General features: G+C 50.6%; 1 protein-coding gene across 1 annotated transcript in view; it reads left to right on the plus strand.

The window, feature by feature from the left end:
• Positions 1 to 7,633: 7,633 nt before the first annotated feature.
• The window catches only part of LOC139252419 (beta-1,4-galactosyltransferase 2-like), a 28,420-nt gene continuing 14,201 nt past the window's right edge, over positions 7,634 to 21,852 (plus strand). Inside the window, exons 1-4 of the mRNA XM_070873407.1 lie at positions 7,634 to 8,044; positions 10,331 to 10,566; positions 16,682 to 16,869; positions 21,030 to 21,152. Coding sequence (XP_070729508.1) covers positions 7,771 to 8,044; positions 10,331 to 10,566; positions 16,682 to 16,869; positions 21,030 to 21,152 — 821 coding nt within the window. The 5' untranslated portion in view covers positions 7,634 to 7,770. The remainder of the gene's footprint in view (positions 8,045 to 10,330; positions 10,567 to 16,681; positions 16,870 to 21,029; positions 21,153 to 21,852) is intronic.

Raw genomic sequence — 21,852 nt, forward strand, 5'->3', positions numbered from 1 at the left:
CGTGTTTGTTTTCTTTCGGATGAGCCGTTAAACTGAGACCCCATCCGCCCTCTCGAATGGACGTCAAGGATCCCACGGCACTGTTTCAAAGAAGTGCAGGGCAGTTATCCCCGGTGTCCTGGGGCCAATATTTATCCCTCAATTAACGTAATAAAAAACAGATTATCTGGGTCATTATCGCATTGCTGCTTGTGGGAGCTTGCTGTGCACAAATTGGCTGCTGCTTTTCCTACACAAAGTCTCAGTGCTTATCATTCAGTGAGATCATAAGAAATAGGAACAGAAGTCAGCCATTCAATAAGATCATGGCTGATCTGATCATGGACTCGGCTCCACTTCCCTGCCCGCTCCCCATAACCCTTCACTCCCTTATCGCTCAAAAATCTGTCTATCTCCGCCTTAAATTTGTTCAATGACCCAGCCTCCACAGCTCTCTGAGGCAGAGAGTTCCACAGGTTCACGACCCTCAGAGAGAAGAAATTCCTCCTCATCTCAGTTTTAAATAGGCGGCCCCTTATTCTAAGACTATGTCCCCTAGTTTTAGTTTCCCCTATGGCTGATCTGTATCCTAACTCCATCGACCGGCTTGACTACATAGCCCTTGATATCCTTGTCTAGCAAAAATCTATCGATCTCCGATTTAAGATTATTAATTGAGCTAACATCCACTGCATTTTGTGGGAGAGAGTTCCACACTTCTACCCCACTTTGCCTAAAGAAATGTTTCCCAACTTGTCTCCTGAATGGCCTGGTTCTGATTTTAAGATTATGTTACATAAGAAATAGGAGCAGGAGTAGGCCCCATACGGCCCCTCGAGCCTGCTCCACCATTTAATAAGATCATGGCTAATCCGATCATGGACTCAGCTCCACTTCCCTGCCCGCTCCCCATAACCCCTTAATCCCTTACTGGTTAAGAAACTGTCTATTTCTGTCTTAAATTTATTCAATGTCCCAGCTTCCACAGCTCTCTGAGGCAGTGAATTCCACAGATTTACAACCCTCAGAGAGAAGAAATATCTCCTCATCTCAGTTTTAAATTATCGGCCCCTTTTTCTAAGATCGTGCCCTCTAGTTCCAGTCTCCCCCATCAGTGGAAACATACTCTCTGCATCCACCTTGTCGAGCCCCCTCATAATCTTACACATTTTGATAAGATCACCTCTCATTCTTCTGAATTCCAATGAGTAGAGGCCCAACCTGCTCAACCTTTCCTCATCGGTCAACCCCCTCATCTCCGGAATCAACCGAGTGAACCTTCTCTGAACTGCCTCCAAAGCAAGTATATCGTTTTGTAAATATGGAACCAAAACTGTACGCAGTATTCCAGGTGTGGCCTCACCAATACCCTGAATAGCTGTAACCAAGATGTAGTCCTTACTACTAGGGGGATCAAGGGGTATGGCGAGAAAGCAGGAATGGGGTACTGAAGTTGCATGTTCAGCCATGAACTCATTGAATGGTGGTGCAGGCTCGAAGGGCCGAATGGCCTACTGCACCTATTTTCTATGTTTCTAACAAGACTTCCCTGCTTTTATACTCCCTCCCCTTTGCAATAAAGGCCAAGATTCCATTGGCCTTCCTGATCACTTGCTGTACCTGCATACTAACCTTTTGTGTTTCATGCACAAGTACCTCCAGGTCCCACTGTACTGCAGCACTTTGCAATCTTTCTCCATTTAAATAATAACTTGCTCTTTGTTATCTTGATTTCGACTCCCCTGCCGGTGCAAAAAATGCTTCTCCGCCCTATCAATCCCTTTTTAAAATCCTAAATGCCTCAATTAAATCGTCATTTAGGAGGTGCGCTACACACACAACATATTATAAAATGTTAGCAATTTATATAGCACATTTTACGACCTCGATGTCCTGGATGGCGTTAGGATACAGATCAGCCATGATCTCACTGAGTGATGAGCACTGAGACTTAGTGGTTCAAAGCTCAATCAGGATGTCTCAAAGCGCTTCGCAGCCAATGAAGTACTTTTGGAGTGTAGTCACTGTTGTAATGTGGGAAATGCGGCAACCAATTTGCGCACAGCAAGCTCCCACAAACAGCAAGGCGATAATGAGCCAGATAATCTGTTTTTAGGGATGTTGGTTGAGGGATAAATATTGGCCCCAGGACACCGGGGATAACTCCCCTGCTCCTCTTCAAAATATTGATGTGGGATCTTTTACGCCCACTCGAGAGAGCAGACGGGGGCATCGGTTTAATGTCTCATCCAAAAGGCAAGAAACAATACGATTCAGTGTGGAGGCAGCCCCAGCCCAGGTCAAAATTCGGGTTCACAGTAGGGTGCGGAGTTATGACTCATCAAACTTTGGTATCTCAAGTCCCACAATTACAGTATTTTTGAAGTGCAGTCACTGTTGTAATGTAGGAAACGCAGCAGCCCATTTGCGCATAGCAAGCTCCCACAAACAGCAATGTGATGATGACCAGACCAGATCTGTTTTGGGGGGTGTTTGGTGTTATGTATGCTCCCATGAGTATGCTCACAGATGTGTACAGCTGTTAAGTTGTGAGTGGTTTAGCCAGTCACGTGATGTTTACAAGACTCAATGAAACCCCAGCCAGTTGGTTCTGGGTCATCCACGATGAGGTATGCAGTTGTGAGCCTTGTGGATGAACTGGTAATGTGTAGTGTGATTGTCAAACCTTTGTTAATAAACCAAATAGTTCTTAATAGCAATGTGTTGCTATGAATTCTTAAACAAAGAACCCTTAAAGCAAATACATTACAGTTGGTTATGGATAAACATTGGCCAGGACACCGGGGAGAACTCGCCTGCTCGTCTTCAAAATAGTGCCCATGGGATCTTTTTCATCTACCCGAGAGGAGAGACGGACCTTGGCTTGACGTCTCATTTGAAATGCTGGCACCTCTGACAGCACAGCGCGCTCTCAGTCCCGGTGTTGGAAGCGTCAGCCTGGATCGTGTGCTCGCGTCTCTCGACTGGGGCTTGAACCCACGACCTCCTGACTCGGGCGAGTGACGAAGCCTTTGGGAATGGAGAACGGAAAAGCCGCAAACAGCTTTTGTCAAGGCTGGCATTGTGTGTATCTTCCCCCCCCCCCCCCCCCCCCCCCCCCCCCCCCCCATTTCATCGGGCCCAAGGGGCCCCGCAGTAGCAGCTTGCGGAGCGAGATTGATGTGCTGCCTTGCGACTGTCACACTCCGAGGCATCAACTCGGTGTTTTAAATCGTGATCAGAGCCTTGATGGTCTCGCCGGTTCTTAGTGTCGTTAAGGTCACACATCCTTTTCGACAAGGAAATGCTGCTGTAATCCTTACAGTTATTACCCTGGGACATTGTGTAACTGTTCAGAGCTGTCTTGTGTTTTAAGTAGAACGTGTTGTCAGTTTGGGACTTTGCCATTCCTTTACTGCAGCTGTAAGGGTGAAAGTCCAAAACTGTATTTAGCATTAGGCACCTGTGGTACAGAGGGAGGGTGTGTGTGTGTGTGAACAATAGTTAGGCCACAACTGTAATACTGCGTGTAGTTCTGCTCACCCACAATACAGGAAGGATATGATTGCACAAGAGAGGCTACAGAGGAAATTTACGAGGATTGGAGAATTTTAGCTATTTTAGGCTGGGTTTGTTTTCTTTGGACTAGAGGAGGCTGATGGGGGACCTTATTGAGGTGTGTAAAGTTATGAGGGGCTGAGATCGAGTGGATAGGAAGGACCTGTTTCCCTTAGCAGAGAGGTCAACAGCCAGAGGGCACCGATTTAAAGTAATTGTTGGGAGGTTTTGAGGGGAAATGTCTTCACCCAGAGGGTGGTGGGGGTCTGGAACTCGCTGCCTGAAAGGGTGGTAGAGGCAGAAACCCTCATCGCATTTAAAAAGTACTTGGATGTGCACTTGAAGTGCCGTAACCTACAGGGCTACGGACCGAGAGCTGGAAAGTGGGATTGGGCTGGATAGCTCTTGGGTCAGCGGGCGCGGACACGATGGGGCGAAAAGGCCTCCTTCCGTGCCGTAAATTTCTATGCTTCTATGAAGGAGGAAAGAGAGGTAGAGAGGCAGGGCCACCGATGGTTGAGCAATTATATTCAGGGATGCTCAAGAGGGCAGAACTAGAGGAGCGCAGACATTTCGGAGTGGAGTGGGGGTTGGTTGTGGGACTGGAGAAGGTTACAGCGATAGGGAGGGGCGAGGCCATGGAGGGATTTGAAAACAAGGATGAGAATTTTGAAATCAAGCCGTTGCTTAACCGGAAGCCAATATTGGTCAGCGAGCACAGGGGGTGATGCTAGAACATAAGAAATAGGAGCAGAAGTAGGCTATGCGGCCCCTTGAGCCTGCTCCTCCGCACCTGCCTTCCGCCACAGCTAGGGGGAGTTCAAATTGAGACCGCGGTTTCTGTCTTCAGCGGGGTGGGGTGGGGGGGGGGGGGGGGGGGGGATCAATGGATGGTCGTTGGGCCAGTACTTTTCTCTAGCCAAAACCAAAATTTCTCCCAACATTTCAGCAAAACAGCCATTCATAGATGCGTCGCCCAAGGTAGTGCGTGTCTGGAGGGGATTTGACCACTGGGTTATCGAGGCAAGACCATGCCATTCTCATAAGAACGTAAGAATTAGGAGCAGGAGTAGGCCATTCGGCCCCTCGAGCCTGCTCCGACATTCAATAAGATCATGGCTGATCTACCTCAACTCCACTTTTCTGCACTATCTCCATATCCCTTGATTCCCTTAATATCCAAAAATCTATTGCGTATATGCAACGACTGAGCTTCCACAGCCCTCTGGGGCAGAGAATTCCAAAGATTCACCACCCTCTTGAGTGAAGAAGTTTCTACTCATCTCAGTCCTAAACAGCCGACCCCTTATCCTGAGACTATGACGCCTGGTTCTAGACTCCCCAGCCCGGGGGAAACATCCTCCCTGCATCTACCCTGTCAAGCCCTGTAAGAATTTTGTATGTTTCAATGAGATCACCTCTCATTCATCTAAACTCCAGAGAATATAGGCCTAGTCTACTCAATCTCTCCTCATAGGACAATCTCCCGCCCCCCGCCCCCCCCATCCCAGGAATCAGTCTGGTGAACCTTCATTGCACTCAATCTATGGCAAGTATATCCTCCTTTGGGTATATCCTTCTTTGGGTAAGGAGACCAAAACTGTGCACAATCCAGGTTGCGGTCTCACCAGGGCCTGATATAATTCTCGTGAAGCCCTTTCCCACCAGGAATCACTCGACAGTGATCAGGATCAGTCACCCCGCCCTTCCTCCTCCCTTGGGACTCCCGGTACTTTCTCCTGCCTTTTAGGATTGAGTCGTGGTTTCTTGGGCGAGGTTCTAGAATGCTGTTAATACCTGTGGCACCCGAGCCTCTGCACGGGCAGCGTTTCAACAAGAACGGTTGAACACTACCAAGAGGTGCTTCAGGTAACAGCAGGCGGCCAGGAAGGGAGAGATTAGCGCGGGCGAGGAGAGACGTGAGAATCTGGCAAAGAGTGGAGAGGCATAAATTGGTTCCGGGAGTGAGCAGCTGAATGTTCTCTTACCTAGGCTGGCCAAAGTCACGATGACACAAGAGCTTGTTCTGCGTCTCGCGTGTTTACAACTCCAACCGCATCTTTTTATGTTAATTTAGACTTGTTTCAGCTCGACACCAGCTTATGCAAATCTCCACCAGAGCAGTGATTTTTTTAGCGCCTTTCACAACCGCAGGGCGTCACAAAGCGCTTTACAGCCAATTAAGTACTTTTTGGGGTGTAGTCACTGTTGTAATGTAAGAAACGCGTCAGCCAATTTGCACAAAGAAAGATCCCATAAACAGCAGTGTGATATTGACCAGATAATTTGTTTTTTTTAGTGATGTTGATTGAGTGAATGGCCCCAGGACGCCAGGGATAACTCCCCTGCTCTTCTTCGATATAGTGGCTGTGGGATCTTTTACGTCCAACTGAGAGAGCAGACGGGGCCTCAGTTTAATGTTGCATCTGAAAGACGGCACCTCCGACAGCGCAGCACTCCCTCAGCAGTGCACTGGGAGTGCCAGCCTGGATTTTTATGCTCAAGTCCCTGGAGTGGGACTCGAACCCACAACCTTCTGACTCAAAGGCGAGGGTGCTGCCCACTGAGCCACAGCTGACACATGAGTAACTAGTTGTGTGCGGTTTGAGAGCGTGCGCTCAGGGCTGGGAGTGACTGTGGGCTTATGATTGGGATGTCGGTTGTTTCCTGGCATTATAAATGAGGCCGACTGATGACTGATTGATTGATGAATTGGCAGTGAGCAGGACGGAGTTCGATTGCAAGGTAAAAGATAGTGATGAAGCTGGACCACACGATAAAACGAGAGAAGACATTTGGTCCGTCCAGCTCATCCCTCCATTGAGAGATTCAATCCACCATTGCTCCCTCCCGTTGCCGCTTGAATGACTCTCATCTCTGAGTCAGAAGGTTGTGGGTTCAAGGCCCACTCCTGAGACTTGAGTACCAAATCTAGGCTGACACTCCAGTGCAGTGCTGAGGGAGCGCCCGCACTGTCGGGTGAGAAGTGATTCAATGGAGGGGGAGAGGGAGAAAGTTGTCATTCCACTCCCACCGGAGGAGACCACCCCACTGGACGTCAGTCCACTATTCAGAGGGTGGATCTGTGGGGTTGCCTGGAAACATAGAAACATATAAAGTAGGTGCAGGAGTAGGCCATTCGGCCCTTCGAGCCTGCACCACCATTCAATATGATCACGGCTGATCATGCAACTTCAGTACCCCATTCCTGCTTTCTCTCCATACCCCTTGATCTCTTTAGCCGTAAGGGCCACATCTAACTCCCTTCTGAATATATCTAACGAACTGGCCTCAACAACTTTCTGCGGTAGAGAATTCCACAGGTTCACAATTCTCTGAGTAAAGAAGTTTCTCCTCATCTCGGTCCTAAATGGCTTACCCCTTATCCTTAGACTGTGACCCCTGGTTCTGGACTTCCCCAACATCGGGAACATTCTTCCTGCATCTAACTTGTCCAATCCCGTCAGAATGTTATGTTTCTATGAGATCCCCTATCCTTCTAAATTCCAGTGAATATAAGCCTAGTCGATCCAGTCTTTCTTCATATGTCAGTCCTGCCATCCCAGGAATCAGTCTGGTGAACCTTCGTTGCACTCCCTCAATAGCAAGAATGTCCTTCCTCAGATTAAGAGACCAAAACTGCACACAATACTCCAGGTGTGGCCTCACCAAGGCCCTGTACAACTGCAGTAAGGCATCCCTGCTCCTGTACTCAAATCCCCTCGCTATGAACTTGAACTGAAAGTGGGACTTGGGGCGGGGCACTGAGGGAGGCGTTGCACACCCCTTTTAGGGCGCTAGGCCGGCTGAGCAAGGGAAAATCCCAAGCTAAGCAGCCGGCCTCGGAGCGCCATAACGGAGGCCGCGGAGGGGGGGGGGGGGGGAAGAAAACCTGGAAAAAAAACCCCATCAAAAAACATTCCCAATATATAGCTCACGCCACCACAACATAAATTGCCCAAAAAAAATGTCTTGACCCGAGGTCGACATTACTTCCCTCGCTGAGGCCGCGACAGCTCGGACCACCCGCTTTCACAGGCGGTCCCAGCAGGCCGCTTTACGGAGCGCTACGGGTCGGGCGGCAACCAAGCATCGAGCCGGCGCTGCACACCGGCTCGCCACTTTCGGGCGGTAATGGTCCGCTCCCCGTCGATACCGGCACCGAATGTCCCAGCGGGGCGCAGGAAGCTAACGGGGCCGGCAGAAGGCTGAATTTCCACCCCTTGGTGTCTTATGACCTATATAAAAGCCTCTCCCATCCAACTGCTGTCAAGGCAGAAAGTTTTTCATCGTAACAGTCCTCTGTCTGGGGACTCGCCCCGGCCATTTACAACTCCTGGCACCGGTGGCACTCGGTCACCTTTCTGCTCCGTGGACATTTCAACTTATTTTTCATTCTCCCTCTCAACAGATCCCTCTCCCTCAACCCCAAGCAACGGGACAGCAGTCACCAAATCTTCACAAGCTGACCACTTGAAGATGTGCATCAGTGATCCACCGGAACTTGGTAAGTGATGAGAGGAAATCGATATAGCCGAGGTTCGGTTAGTCGTGATTAACGCAGTGGGTTTAAAACACAAAAAACACTTGCATTTATATAGCGCCTTTCACGACCAACGGCCATCTCAGTGCTTTACAGCCAATGAAGTGTAGTCACTGTTGTAATGTAGGAAACGCAGCAGCCAACTTGCGCACAGCAAGCTCCCAAAAACAGCAATGTGATAATGACCAGATAATCTGTTTTTGTTATGTTGATTGAGGGATAAATATTGGCCCCAGGACACCGGAGATAATTCCCCCTGCTCTTCTTCGAAATAGTGTGTGGGATCTTTTACGTCCACCTGAGAGAGCAGACGGGGCCTCGGTTTAACGTCTCATCTGAAAGACGGCACCTCTGACAGTGCAGCACTCCCTCAGCACTGCACTGGGAGTGTCGGCCTGGATTTACGTGCTCAAGTTGCTGGAGTGGGCCTTGAACCCACAACCTTCTGACTCCGAGGCGAGAGTGCTGCCCACTGAGCCACGGCTGACAGAATAAAAAAGTTGGCTGTCTTCGTATCTTGTCCGCCATCCAGTACAGGATGAGCAGAAATTTCCTCCAACTAGATATCGAGAAGAGCGAAGCCAATGTTTTTGGTTCCCGCCACAAACTCCGTTCCCTAGCTACCGACTCCATCCCTCTCCCGAGCAACTGTCTGGGGGTGAACCAGACTGTTCGCAACCTTGGTGTCATATTTTGACCCCGAGATGAGCTTCCAACCACATCCGCGCCATCACAAAGACCGCTTACTTCCACCTCCGTAACATCACCCGACTCCGCACTGCCTCAGCTCATCCCTCAGCCACTGCTGAAACCCTCATCCATGCCTTTGTTACCTCTAGACTCGACTATTCCAAAGCACTCCTGGCTGGCCTCCCATCTTCCACCCTCGGTGAACTTGAGGTTATCCAAAGCTTTGCACCAAGTCCCACTCACCCATCACCCCCTGTGCTCGCTGCCCCGTGTCCTAACTCGCACCGAGTCCCGCTCACCCATCACCCCCTGTGCTCGCTGTCCCCGTGTCCTAACTCGCACCGAGTCCCACTCACCCATCACCCCCTGTGCTCGCTGTCCCCGTGTCCTAACTCGCACCGAATCCCACTCGCCCATCACCCCCTGTGCTCGCTGCCCCGTGTCCTAACTCACACCCAGTCCCACTCACCCATCACCCCCTGTGCTCGCTGTCCCCGTGTCCTAACTCGCACCGAGTCCCACTCACCCATCACCCCCTGTGCTCGCTGCCCCGTGTCCTAACTCGCACCGAGTCCCACTCTCCCATCACCCCCTGTGCTCGCTGTCCCCGTGTCCTAACTCGCACCGAGTCCCGCTCACCCATCACCCCCTGTGCTCGCTGCCCCGTGTCCTAACTCGCACCGAGTCCCGCTCACCCGTCACCCCCTGTGCTCGCTGCCCCGTGTCCTAACTCGCACCGAGTCCCGCTCACCCATCACCCCCTGTGCTCGCTGCCCCCGTGTCCTAACTCGCACCGAGTCCCGCTCACCCATCACCCCCTGTGCTCGCTGTCCCCGTGTCCTAACTCGCACCGAGTCCCGCTCACCCATCACCCCCTGTGCTCGCTGACCCCGTGTCCTAACTCGCACTGAGTCCCGCTCACCCATCATCCCCTGTGCTCGCTGACCCCGTGTCCTAACTCGCACCGAGTCCCGCTCACCCATCACCCCCTGTGCTCGCTGACCTACACAAGGTTCCAGGTTAAAACAATGGCTCGATTTAAAAATTCTCATCCTTGTTTTCAAATCCCTCCGTGGCCTCGCCCCTCCCTATCTCTGAAACTTCCTCCAGCCTCAAACCCCCCCCGAGATCTCTGTGCTCCTCTAATTCTGCCCTCTTGAGCAACCCTGATTATAATCGCTCCACCATTGGTGACTGTGCCTTCTGTTGCCTGGGCCCCAAGCTCTGGTACTCCCTCCCTAAACCTCTCCTTTCCTCCTTTAAGACACTCCTTAAAAGCATACCTCTTTGACCAAGATTTTGGTCATCTGCCCTAATATGTGGCTCGGTGTCAAATTTTGTTTGATAATCGCTACTGTGAAGCGCCCTTGGGATGTTTTTTTACTACATTTAAAGGTGCTATATAAATGCAATTTCTTGTTGCTCTGGTTGTTATAGCTGAAACGCTTTCTGAGCCATTTCTGAGCGAGCTGCCGCTCAAATGTAATTGGCGCGTATTTCCCTTGTGTTGAGTCGGTATAGATCGAACTAACAAAAGCTCTCTGGCTTCCCGGTTGACAGTCGGCCCCCTGAGGATCGTGTTTGATAAGGAGCATTCGTTTGAGCAGTTGGCAGAATTGAATCCCTATGTGGAGTTTGGAGGCCACTACAAACCCAAGGACTGCGTCCCCCTGCAGCGAATCGCCATCATTATCCCTTTCCGCAATCGGGACCATCACCTAACACACTGGCTCTACTACCTACACCCTATCCTACGCCGACAGCAGGGTGATTATGGGATTTACATCATTGAGCAGGTAGGAGCCACTTGGGGGCAGTACTCTTAAAAGGCTCAGGGACTTCAGCTGTGTGAACGTCACCCGCCTCCGCCCCTGCCTCAGCTGTTCCGCTGCTGAAGCCCTCATTCCATGCCTTTGTTACCTCTAGACTTGACTATTCCAACGCACTCCGGCTTCCCAAATTCTACCCCACCTAAACTAGAGTTGATCCAAAACTCTGCTGCCCCGTGTCCTAACTCGCACCGAGTCCCGCTCACCCATCGCCCCCTGTGCTCGCTGCCCCGTGTCCTAACTCGCACCGAGTCCCGCTCACCCATCACCCCCTGTGCTCGCTGCCCCGTGTCCTAACTCGCACCGAGTCCCGCTCACCCATCGCCCCCTGTGTTCGCTGCCCCGTGTCCTAACTCGCACCGAGTCCCGCTCACCCATCACCTCCTGCTGACCTACATTGGCTCCCGGTTAAGCAATGCCTCGATTTCAAAATTCTCATCCTTATTTTCAAATCCATCCATGGCCTTGCCCCCTCCCTATCTCATCTCCTCCAGCCCCACAACCTCCCCCCTCCCCCCCGAGATGTCTGCACTCCTCTAATTCTGCCCTCTTGAGCATCCCTGATTATAATCGCTCCACCATTGGTGGCCGTGCCTTCAGCTGCCTGGGCCCCACGCTCTGGAACTCCCTCCCTAAACCTCTCCGACTCTCTACCTCTCTCTCCTCCTTTAAGACACTCCTTTAAAACCTACCTCTTTGACCAAGCTTTTGGTCACCTGCTCTAATTTCAACTTGTGCGGCTCGGTGTAATTTAAAAAAAAATCTCATACTACTCCTGTGAAGCGCCTTGGGACATTTCAGCACGTTAAAGGCGCTGTATAAATACAAGTTGTTGAGACTGGAAAAACCTGGCTTGTTCTCTTTAGAGCAGAGACAGTTAAGAGGATGTGTACAAAATCTTGAAGGTTTTTGATGGAGTAAATAAAGAGAGACTGTTCCCATTGGCGGAAGGGTCAGTAAGCAGAGGACACGGATTTAAGGTGATTGGTAGGAAAACCAGAGGCGACAGGAGGAAGCATTTATTTAAACAGGGAGTTGTTGTGATCTGAAATGTATTGGAGCGTCGTCCTCAAATTTGGCTGCCCCCAAAATTTTGTCGTCATTCTCTGCCTGCTGCACGATGACATGCAGGCCGTAATCCTGACCAACGGATCCATCACAGATCCGTTCTACGTTCGTACTGGGGTCAAGCAGGGCTGTGTCATCACACCAACGCTCTTTACGATCTTCCTTACTGCAATGCTCCATCTCACCCTCAGCAAGCTCCCCGCTGGAGTGGAGCTAAATTACAGGACAAACGGGAATCTGTTCAACCTCTGCTGCTTGCAGGCCAGATCCAAGGTTGTCCCATCCTCCGTCGTCGAACTTCAGTACCCGGACCACGGCTGCATCTGCGCACACTTGGAGGCCGAACTCCAAGCCATCGTCAACACCTTCACCGAGGCGTACGCGAGCATGAGCCTTACACTAAACATTCCGTAAGGCAAAGGTCCTCCACCATACCTGTCCCTGCCACACAGCACCACCCCCCCACCCGGCCCCCGGTGGTTATCAAAATTCACGACGAGGTCTTGGGACAACATGGACCATTTCCCATATCTCGGGGAGCCTACTGTCAATAAGGGCAGACCGACGACTAGATCCAACACCGCCTCCAGTGCGCCAGTGCAGCCTTCGTTCTCCTAAGGAAGACAGTGTTTGGAGACCAGGACCTCAAACCCAGCACCAAGCTCATGGTCTGCAGAGCACTGGTGATACCCGCCCTCCTATATGGCTCAGAGACGTGGACTATGTACAGCAGGCACCTCAAAACACAGGAGAAGTACCACCAACGCTGCCTCCGCAAGATCCTGCAGATCTATTGGCAGGATAGACGCACCAAGGTCAGTGTCCTCGCTCAGGCCAACATCGAAGCACTGACCACGCTCGATCAGCTCCGTTGGGCGGGCCACGTCGCCTGACACGAGACTCCCAAAACACGCGCTCTATCTACTCTGAGCTCCGACACGGAAAACGCGCCTCAGGTGGGCAGAGGAAACACTTCAAGGGACACCTCAAAGCGTCCTTGGAAAAAATGTAACATCCCCACCGACACCTGGGAGTCCCTGGCCCAAGACCGCCCAAAGTGGAGGAGTAGTATCCGGGAGGGCGCTGAGCACCTCGAGTCTCATCGCCGAGAGCAAGCTGAAGCCAAGCGTCGACAGCGGAATAAACGTCTGGCAACCCATTGTCCCCACCCACCCTTTCCTCCAACCACGGTCTGCCCCGCCTGTGACCGAGACTGTAGATCCCACATTGGACTCTCAGTCACCTGAGAACTCATTTCTAGTGTGGAAGCAAGTCGGCCTCGACTCCGAGGGGCTGCCGATGATGATGATTAGATAAATACTTGAAGGGAAAAACTTTTCAGGTACAAGGGGAAAGAGCGGGGGATTGGGACTGATTGGATCGCTCTACCAAAGAGCCGGCACAGACTCGATGGGCCGAATGGTTTGCTTCTGTGCTGTATTGGTCTATGCCTCAAGAAACATTGACCTGAGCTGCATTTATCCGGGGGCGTACTTCAGAAAGAAAGAAAGAAAGAAAGAAAGAAGATTTAGAATCTCCAACACTGTCTCTGGTCTGAACTCACTCAAGCCCCGAGATCTTTGTGTCTTCATTCCAAACCGATTCTACACTGAACCATTAAGGGATGTACTGAAACTCAGTAAATTAGAATGATTGCCTTTAAGGGGAAGCATGAGGGAGAAAGGAATACATAAGAAAATAAGAAATAGGAGCAGGAGTCGGCCATTTGGCCTCTCGAACCTGCTCCGCCATTCAGTAAGATCATGGCTGATCTGATCCTGGTCTCAACTCCACTTCCCTGCCCGCTCCCCATAACCCATGACTCCCTTATCATTCAAAAATCTGTCTGTCTCTCCGCCTTAAATATATTCGATGACCCAGCCTCCACAGCTCTCTGGGGCAGAGAATTCCAAAGATTCACGACTCTCTGAGAGAAGAAATTCTTATTTTTGTTGTAAATGGACCACCCCTTATTCTGAAACTATGCCCCCCCTAGTTCTAGAATAGGAGGATATGCTGATAGGGCGAGATGAATTATGGGTGCAAGGAGGCTTGTGTGAAGCATAAACTCCGACATGGACCAGTTGGCCTGTTTCGCCGCCATACACTCGATGTGACCGACAGGGAAATGTGACACAGTGTGATTTAACACTGAGTAAACGTTTACATCGGATTCAATCCCTCGATGGTGTACTGAGATTGGGGTGGCCAAACATTGCTCAACCAAGACCATTTGTATTTCCGAGTGTCATGTTTAATCACTCATTCACCTTGTTGGTCAGATTTTCCGATTGGGTCTACCTGATTTATAGCATCGTAGAACAATACAGCTCACAACAGGGCCATTCGGCCCATTGAGTCCGTGCTGGCTCTTTCGAAGAGCAATCCACTTAGTTATATACGGGTACGGTAGCATAGTGGTTATGTTACTGGACTTGTAATCCAGAGGCCTGGGCTAATAATCTGGAAACAAGAGTTCAAATCCCACCACGGCAGCTGGGGAATTTAAATTCAGTTAAATAAATCTGGAATTAAATGCTAGTATCAGTAATGGCGCCCATAAAACTACCGGATTGTCGTTAAAAAACCCATCTGGTTCACTGATGTCCCTTGGGGAAGGAAATCTGCCGTCCTTACCCGGTCTGGGCCTAAATGTGACTCCAGACCCACAGCAATGTGGTCAACTCTTAACTGTCCTCTGAAATGGCCCAGCGAGCCACTCCGTTGTATTCAAGAAGGTGACTCACCACCAACACCTCACGGGCAATTGGGGAATGGGCAATAAATGCCGGCCTTGCCAGCGACTTTCACACCCCCTGCACTTTCTCCATATCTCTGCGATTATTTCTCCTTCAAGTCTTTATCCAATTCCCTTTTGAAGGCTACGACTGAATCTGTATCCACCACCCTGTCAGGCAGTGCGTTCTAGATCCTAACCACTCGCTGCGTAAAAAAGGTTCTCCTCCGGTCACCTTTGATTCGTTTGCCCTTGAAACGTTTCCTCTGCCCACCTGGGGCTCGCTTGCCGTGTCGGAGCTCTGAGTAGAGCGCTTGCTTTGGGAGTCTCGCGTCGGGCGTGCGGACAATGTGGCCCCGCCCATCTCGATGTGTAGCTCGTTGGCGACCAGCAGCGCTGCAAGACGTGCCCTTCCCACGGTCCCTTTATTTTAAGGCAGTCCGTCGTCTCGCTATCCTTTGACCTGGCTTCAGGGAGATAAAACTGTCCTCTGTCGCCATGGCCACTGACGCCTGTGCAGTTACCTAGGATATGAGCTGGTTGCCCCGGAAGGTCCATTCAGCTACCTGAGTAATCACTGAAAACGGCATTGACATGTTGAAGGTGCAAATAACATTACAGCACAGAAGAAACCATTCAGCAATAACTTGTATATATACAGCCCCATTAACCTAGTAAAACTTCCCCCATGGTGCTTCACAGAGGACATTATAAAACAACATTTGATCTTGGGGGGGCAGGTGACCAAAAGCTTGGTCAAAGAGGTAGGTTTTTAAGGAGCGTCTTCAAGGAGGAGAGAGAGACGGAGAGGTTCAGGGAAGGAATTCCAGAACTTGGGGGCCCAGGCAGCTGAAGGCACGGCTGCCAATGACAGAGCGATTATAATCAGGGATGTGTCAGAGGCCAGAATTAGAGGGGCGCTGAGATCTCGGAGGGTTGTGGGGCCATCGAGCCTGTGCCCGGCTCTCTGAAAGAGCTGTCCCACTCCTCTACTCGTACCCCATATCCGATTTCTTTTTCAAATATTTATCCACTTCCCTTTTAAAAGCTATTCCGAATTTGGGTTCCACCACTGTTTCTGGTGGAGCATTCCATGCCCCAAAGTGCTGTACAGCCAGTGAGGTTCTTTTGGAGTGTAGTCACTGTTGTCATGTGGGAAACGCGGCAGCTGATTTGTGCACAGCAAGCTCCCAAAGACAGCAATGTGATAATGACCAGATCATCTGTTTTAGTGATGTTGACCGAGGGATAAATATTGGCCCCAGGACACCGGGGATAACTCCCCTGCTCTTCTTCGAAAAAGTGGGATCTTTTACATTCACCTGAGAGCGCAGACGGGGCCTCGGTTTAACGTGTGCATAAGTGTTTCTAATTACTAAACAGGACAAAGCAGCCCACTTAATTGACCCCCTGTCATCCACCACCTTCAACACTCACTCCCTCCACCACCGGCGCACCGTGGCTGCAGTGTGTACCATCTACAAGATGCACTGCAGCAACTCGCCAAACCTGCGGCCTCGACCGCCTGGGGAGAGGGAGGGGGGAGAGAGAGAAGGAGATGGAGAAGAGAGAGAGATAAAGAAAAGAGGAGAGAGCCTCCCTCTCTTTCCTCTCCTCCCCTCTCTCTCTGTGTCCTTCTTGCCTTCGAGCTAGCATTCTTCACTTGAATTACCTCTGGGAGCGATCAGCCGGCCTCGAGATTCGCAGCGCACATATTTCTTGTAGGGGGTGTCACAACGTGTTTTTAAAAAAAAAAAAAAAAAAAAAAAAAATGAGGTTGCGACGACTGTTGGATTCTCTCCGCTCCCCCGGTAAATCCTGTAGGCCAAGGCCAGTGACTGGCTGAGCTGCACCAACTGAGAGAGCGCCGGGTTTGACCCCTGGACTGTGTTGGGTTGGTGAATCGGGGACAAGGGCAGCAGGGGCATGGGAACACCACCACCTCCCAGGTTCCCCTCCCAGTCACACACCATCCCGACTTGGAAATACATCGCCCGTTCCTTCATCGTCGCTGGGTCACAATCCTGGAACTCCCTCCCTAACAGCACTGTGGGAGCACCTTCACCACACGGGACTGCAGCGGTTCAAGGCGGCGGCTCACCACCACCTTCTCGAGGGGCAATTAGGGATGGGCAATAAATGCCGGCCTTGCCAGCGACGCCCACATCCCGGGAACGATTTTTTTTAAATACCAGCGGTTGAGGGGTGGGGGTCGAGCTGCTGAGTGGTTGAGGTTGTGCGGCAGTAGTTATTAATTTGTCTGTACTTTTACCAAAGGCTGGTCAAGACACCTTCAACCGAGCGAAGCTGCTGAATGTGGGATTTGTGGAGGCTTTGAAAGAGAAAGATTACGACTGTTTCATCTTCAGCGATGTGGATATCATCCCCGAGAATGACAAGAACCTGTACCGCTGCTCCCATAATCCTCGCCACCTGGCCTGTGCCATGGACAAGTTTGGATACAAGTGAGTACCTGGGCTGGAGCCGGGCATCGCGAGGTTGGGCTGGGGGTTTCTCTCTCGCTCCCCTCCCCCCCCCCCCCCCCCCCCCGCGCTCCCCTCCCCACCCCCCCTCACGCTCCCCTCTCCACCCCCCCTCACGCTCCCCTCTCTCCTCCCCCCCCCCCCCCCCCTCGCGCTCCCCTCACCTACTGTTGGTTTCTGTCCGCGCACCCGGTAGATCCCGTGGGCCAAGGCAGTAACTGGCTGAGCTGTACCAGCCGAGAGAGCGTAGGGTTTGATCCCTGGACTGTGTTGCGTTGGTGAATCAGAGCGTCTGCGCCAACGTTGTTGGGCTGGCATTCTGTGCGCTTTGGCGGGGGGGGGGGCGAGGATGGGAACCTTGCTAGAGTTCCCGCTGCCCTTGCCCAAGCTGGGACGTGCACGTGTGTGAATGTTGCTCAACTTGTGAAGCCTCCCGTGGGTGAATAGTCTGCATTGGTTCAATGGCTCCTTCCTCAAGCTAATTGGCCCCCAGTGAGGAGGCAATGTATTCAGGAGGGAATGGGGAGATAATAGACGGAGCGAGAGAGGCATTTTTGAAACCTGCCTTGACATGTTGTCGTTCCGCTATTCAAATTGTTGGTGAGATGTCTCCTCTTGGGGGTGTGGTGAGCCAATCAGACAAAAGCTGCAGTGGGATCAGGTTTCATGAGTTGTTGCAGCAGACATTAGATTCCTGGGTGTGTTATTAAAGGAGGCATAATTGGGGTAATGTAACAGCTGCTTTCTGCCAGGCTGAAATGGAAGAAGTGTCAAATTTACAGGCGGGGCAGAATTGATGGGCATGGGAGGAATATGCCAAGACTGATTTGCAGAAGTAGCGCTTCACCACGGTTCCGATAAACTTGCAAGGGAGGGGGGAACAACGGATGTAACTGATCTCTCAAATCATTCTGTGTCAAAGCAAAAAGGAAGGGGAAGAAAAGGTCAAGATTTGCATTCTAGGGCTGAGCGAGGCCGCAATTAAACGTTCATAACGCGAGGTTTCGATTCGCCAAATGCTGACCCGGTGAGGGAGAACTAAAGCGGAGGGGGGGGCAGTGAGGTTATCTCGGCAAAGGAGCGACGAGCGATTGCAGAGGGACGGGATCGGGGCCCAGAAGAGCCGAGGGCCCAGGGGCAGCACGGGCCCAGCCCACACTGTGCGACATGTGTGCGCGCACTGGGTCCGTGCAGCCGAGCAGGTCTCCAGTCGTCCTGGGTAATCCTCGCCACTGGGCCAAGGCCGAGCTCTGTCAAGCCCGTGTGGTGGCTGGTGTGCAACGGTCACCCCACGTTAAAAAAATCCACGCACAGGCATCTTCCTCCCTTCAGGATGTAGTTCGGGATCCGGAATATTAGGTCCTTCATCGAAACACCTGTGAACTCGTCCTTTTTTGGTGTGGAAGCAAGTCATCCTCGCTTTGAGGGACTGCCTATGATGATGACGATGATGTTTCCTTGCACAGCTTGTTAACGTTTTCCGTCTGTCGGATGAGATGTTAAAACGAGACTCCTGTCTGCCCTCTCAGGTGGCCGTAAAAGATCCCACGGTCACTATTTCAAAGAAGAGCAGGGGAGTTCTCCCCGGTGTCCTGGGGCCAATATTTATCCCTCAATCAACTTCACCAAAACAGATTATCTGGCCGCCATCACATCGCTGTTTGTGGGAGCTTGCTGTGCGCAAATTGCCGACCGCATTTCCCGCATTACAACAGTGACTACACTCCAAAAGTACTTCATTGGCTGTAAAGCGCTTTGAAAGGATCCGGTGGTCATGAAAGGCGCTATATAAATGCGAGTCTTTTTTAAGTCGACCCATCCCCTGATACAACGGTGTTTGCTAATGTTGACATGTTGCTGGCCCTATGCCCTAATATATCCCGATGTGGTTCCACCCATCCCTCCGACCAACCCTCTGCCCCACCTGTGACAGAGACTGCAGATCCCGCATTGGTCTCATCAGTCACCTGAGAGCTCATGTTAGTGTGGAAGCAAGTCATCCTCGACTCCGGGGGACTGCCTAAGAAGAAGAAGTGGTGCCTTGGGACGTTTTACTATGTTAAAGGCGCTATATATGCACGTTGTTGTTGTGCAGTGAGAATGTCCCTGGTGTAGCACCTTGGAGGAGTTAATGAGTCTGACGGTGCGGAGGAGTTAATTTCCCCACACTCGTGGTTTTGTCAGCGACTATTTATCAAGCTCGTTAAATCACTGGCACAGAATGCATCTGTCGGTTTTCATTTGTAGGAGTTTATATTTTCAATTTAAAATAGCGGTCACTTTTACTTTCCCACCAGTGTCAGTTTAGTCGCCACACACTATGCCAGCCGGGCGCCCAAAGAACATAAGAAATAGGAGCAGGAGTTGGCCATTCGGCCCCCTCGAGCCTGCTCCGCCATTCAATACGATCATGGCTGATCTGATCATGGACTCAGCTCCACTTCCCTGCCCGCTCCCCATAACCCTTCACTCCCTTATTGTTCAAAAATCTGTCTCTCTCCACCTTAAATATATTCAATGACCCAGCCTCCACAGCTCTCTGAGGCAGAAAATTCCCAAGATTCACGACCTTCAGAGAGAAGAAATTCATTCTCATTTCCGTTTTAAATGGGCGGCCCCTTATTCTGAAATTATGCCCCCTAGTTCTAGATTCCCCCATGAGGGGAAACATCCTCTCTGCATCTACCCTGTCCAGCCCCCTCATAATCTTATATGTTTCAATAAGGTCAACACTCATTCTTCTAAACTCCCAACCTGCTCAACCTTTCTTCATCTCTGGAATCAACCGAGTGAGCCTTCTCTGAACAGCCTCCAATGCAAGTATATCCTTCCTTAAATACGGAGACCAAAACTGTACACAGTACTCCAGGTGTGGCCTCACCAATACCCTGTACAGTTGTAGCAAGACTTCCCTACTTTTATACTCCATCCCCCGTGCAATAAAGGCCAATATTCCATTTTCCTTCCTGATTACATGTTGTCCCTGCATGCTAACATTTTGTGTTTCATGTACAAGGACCCCCCAGGTCCCTCTGTACCGCAGCATTCTGTAGTCTCTCCATTGGAACTGATCACAGACCTAGGAAAGAATTTTCTAAAGCTGCTATCCCCTCAATTTCCCGCACCCTCGAACATCTACCCAACGTTCCCGCTAAGCCGCGCAGCCGTCTAGAGGTCCCGCATGGGCCACTCACCGGCTCTTCAATGGAAGAAACAGCACACTTTAAAATAGCTTACGGGATCCTGGACTTCGTGAATAGAGGCATAGATTACAGAAGCAAGGAAATTATGATGAACCTGTATAAAGCACTGGTTTGGCCCCAACTGGAGTATTGTGTCCAATTCTGAGCACCGCACTTTAGGAAGGATGTGAAGGCCTTGGAGAGTGAGCAGAAAAGATTTACGAGAATGGTTCCAGGGATGAGGGACTTCAGTGACGTGGAGAGACTGGAGAAGCCGGGGTTGTTCTCCTTGGAGCAGAGAAGGTTGAGAGGAGATTTGATCAAGGTGTTCAAAATCATGAGGGGTCTGGACAGAGAGAAACTGTTCCCGTTGGTGGAAGGGTCAAGAACCAGAGGACACAGATTTAAGGTGATTGGCAGAAGAACCAAAGGCGACACGAGGAAACACTTTGGTCGGAAGAATGAGGAGAGGCAATATAAACTAAAGGATACAATCATAAAGTGGGTGCCTGAACAGAGAGACCTGGGGTATAGGTGCACAAATCGTTGAAGGTGGTAGGGCAGGTTGAGAAAGTCGTTAAAAAAGCTTACGAGATACTGGGCTCCATAAGTGGAGGCATAAAGTACAGAAGCGTGGAAGTTATGATGAACCTGTATAAAACCCAACTGGAGTATTGTGTCCAATTCTGGGCCCCGCACTTTAGGAAGGATGTGAAGGCCTTAGAGAGGGAGCAGAAAGGATTGACGAGAATGGTTCCAGGGATGAGGGACTTCAGTGACGGGGAGAGACTGGAGAAGCCGGGGTTGTTCTCCTCCGAGCAGAGAAGGTTGAGAGGAGATTTGATCGAGGTGTTCGAAATCATTCACTATAAGCAGAGAGACTTGCACGTGCTCTGACTGGATTCACTGGAGACTACATTCTCAGCGATGCTTTCTCCCCCCTCTCTCTCTTTAATGCAGGTTGCCATACACAGGGTATTTTGGAGGCATCGTGGCATTCACAAAGGAACAGTACTTGAAAATAAATGGCTTCTCCAACAGTTACTGGGGCTGGGGTACTGAAGATGACGATACATACAAGAGGTAAAATTTACCGCATGAATGAAACTGGTGTTTATAAAATAACGCCATTATCAGGGGCATGTACGTTCGATGGTTTTCCAAGTCCATGTGCACTCTTGCTTTGAGTAAGGTCATCTCATTTTTACCTATTTTTAAAAATAATATTTTAGACTTTGGACCGGTGAAACCGAATTGAGACAAAAGATTTTTGCAACTTGTACAAACTTTGGAAAATGGATTTCCTGCTGTTTGAGTTGAGGGAGCTGTCACCAAGTCTACTTCAGTGTAATGCGTGGCTCAGTTAGAAGCAACGCGCGCTCTTGCATCTGAGCCAGAAGGTTGTGGGATCAAGCCCCACGCCAGACAAACCGAAGCCCCGTCTGACGCCTCGGGGGCACATAAAAGATCCCTATTTTAGAGAAGAGCAGAGGGAGTTCTTCCCGGTGTCCTGGCCAATATTTACCCCTCAATCAACACCACCAAAAACAGATTATCTGGTAATTTATCTCCATGCTGTTTGTGGGAGCTTGCTGTGCGTAATTGTGACTGCTGCCTTTCCCACATTACAACAGTAACTGCACTTCAAAAAGTACTTCTTTAGCTGTAAAGCGCTTTGGGACGTACTAAGGTCGTGAAAGACGGTGTATAAATGCAAGTCTTTATTTCCTTCTAACTTCTTTCATGCTTTGACATGAAACATAGAAAATAGGTGCAGGAGTAG

Source organism: Pristiophorus japonicus, unplaced genomic scaffold (genome assembly GCF_044704955.1).
Source record: "Pristiophorus japonicus isolate sPriJap1 unplaced genomic scaffold, sPriJap1.hap1 HAP1_SCAFFOLD_465, whole genome shotgun sequence".
Classification (NCBI taxonomy): Eukaryota; Metazoa; Chordata; class Chondrichthyes; family Pristiophoridae; genus Pristiophorus; species Pristiophorus japonicus.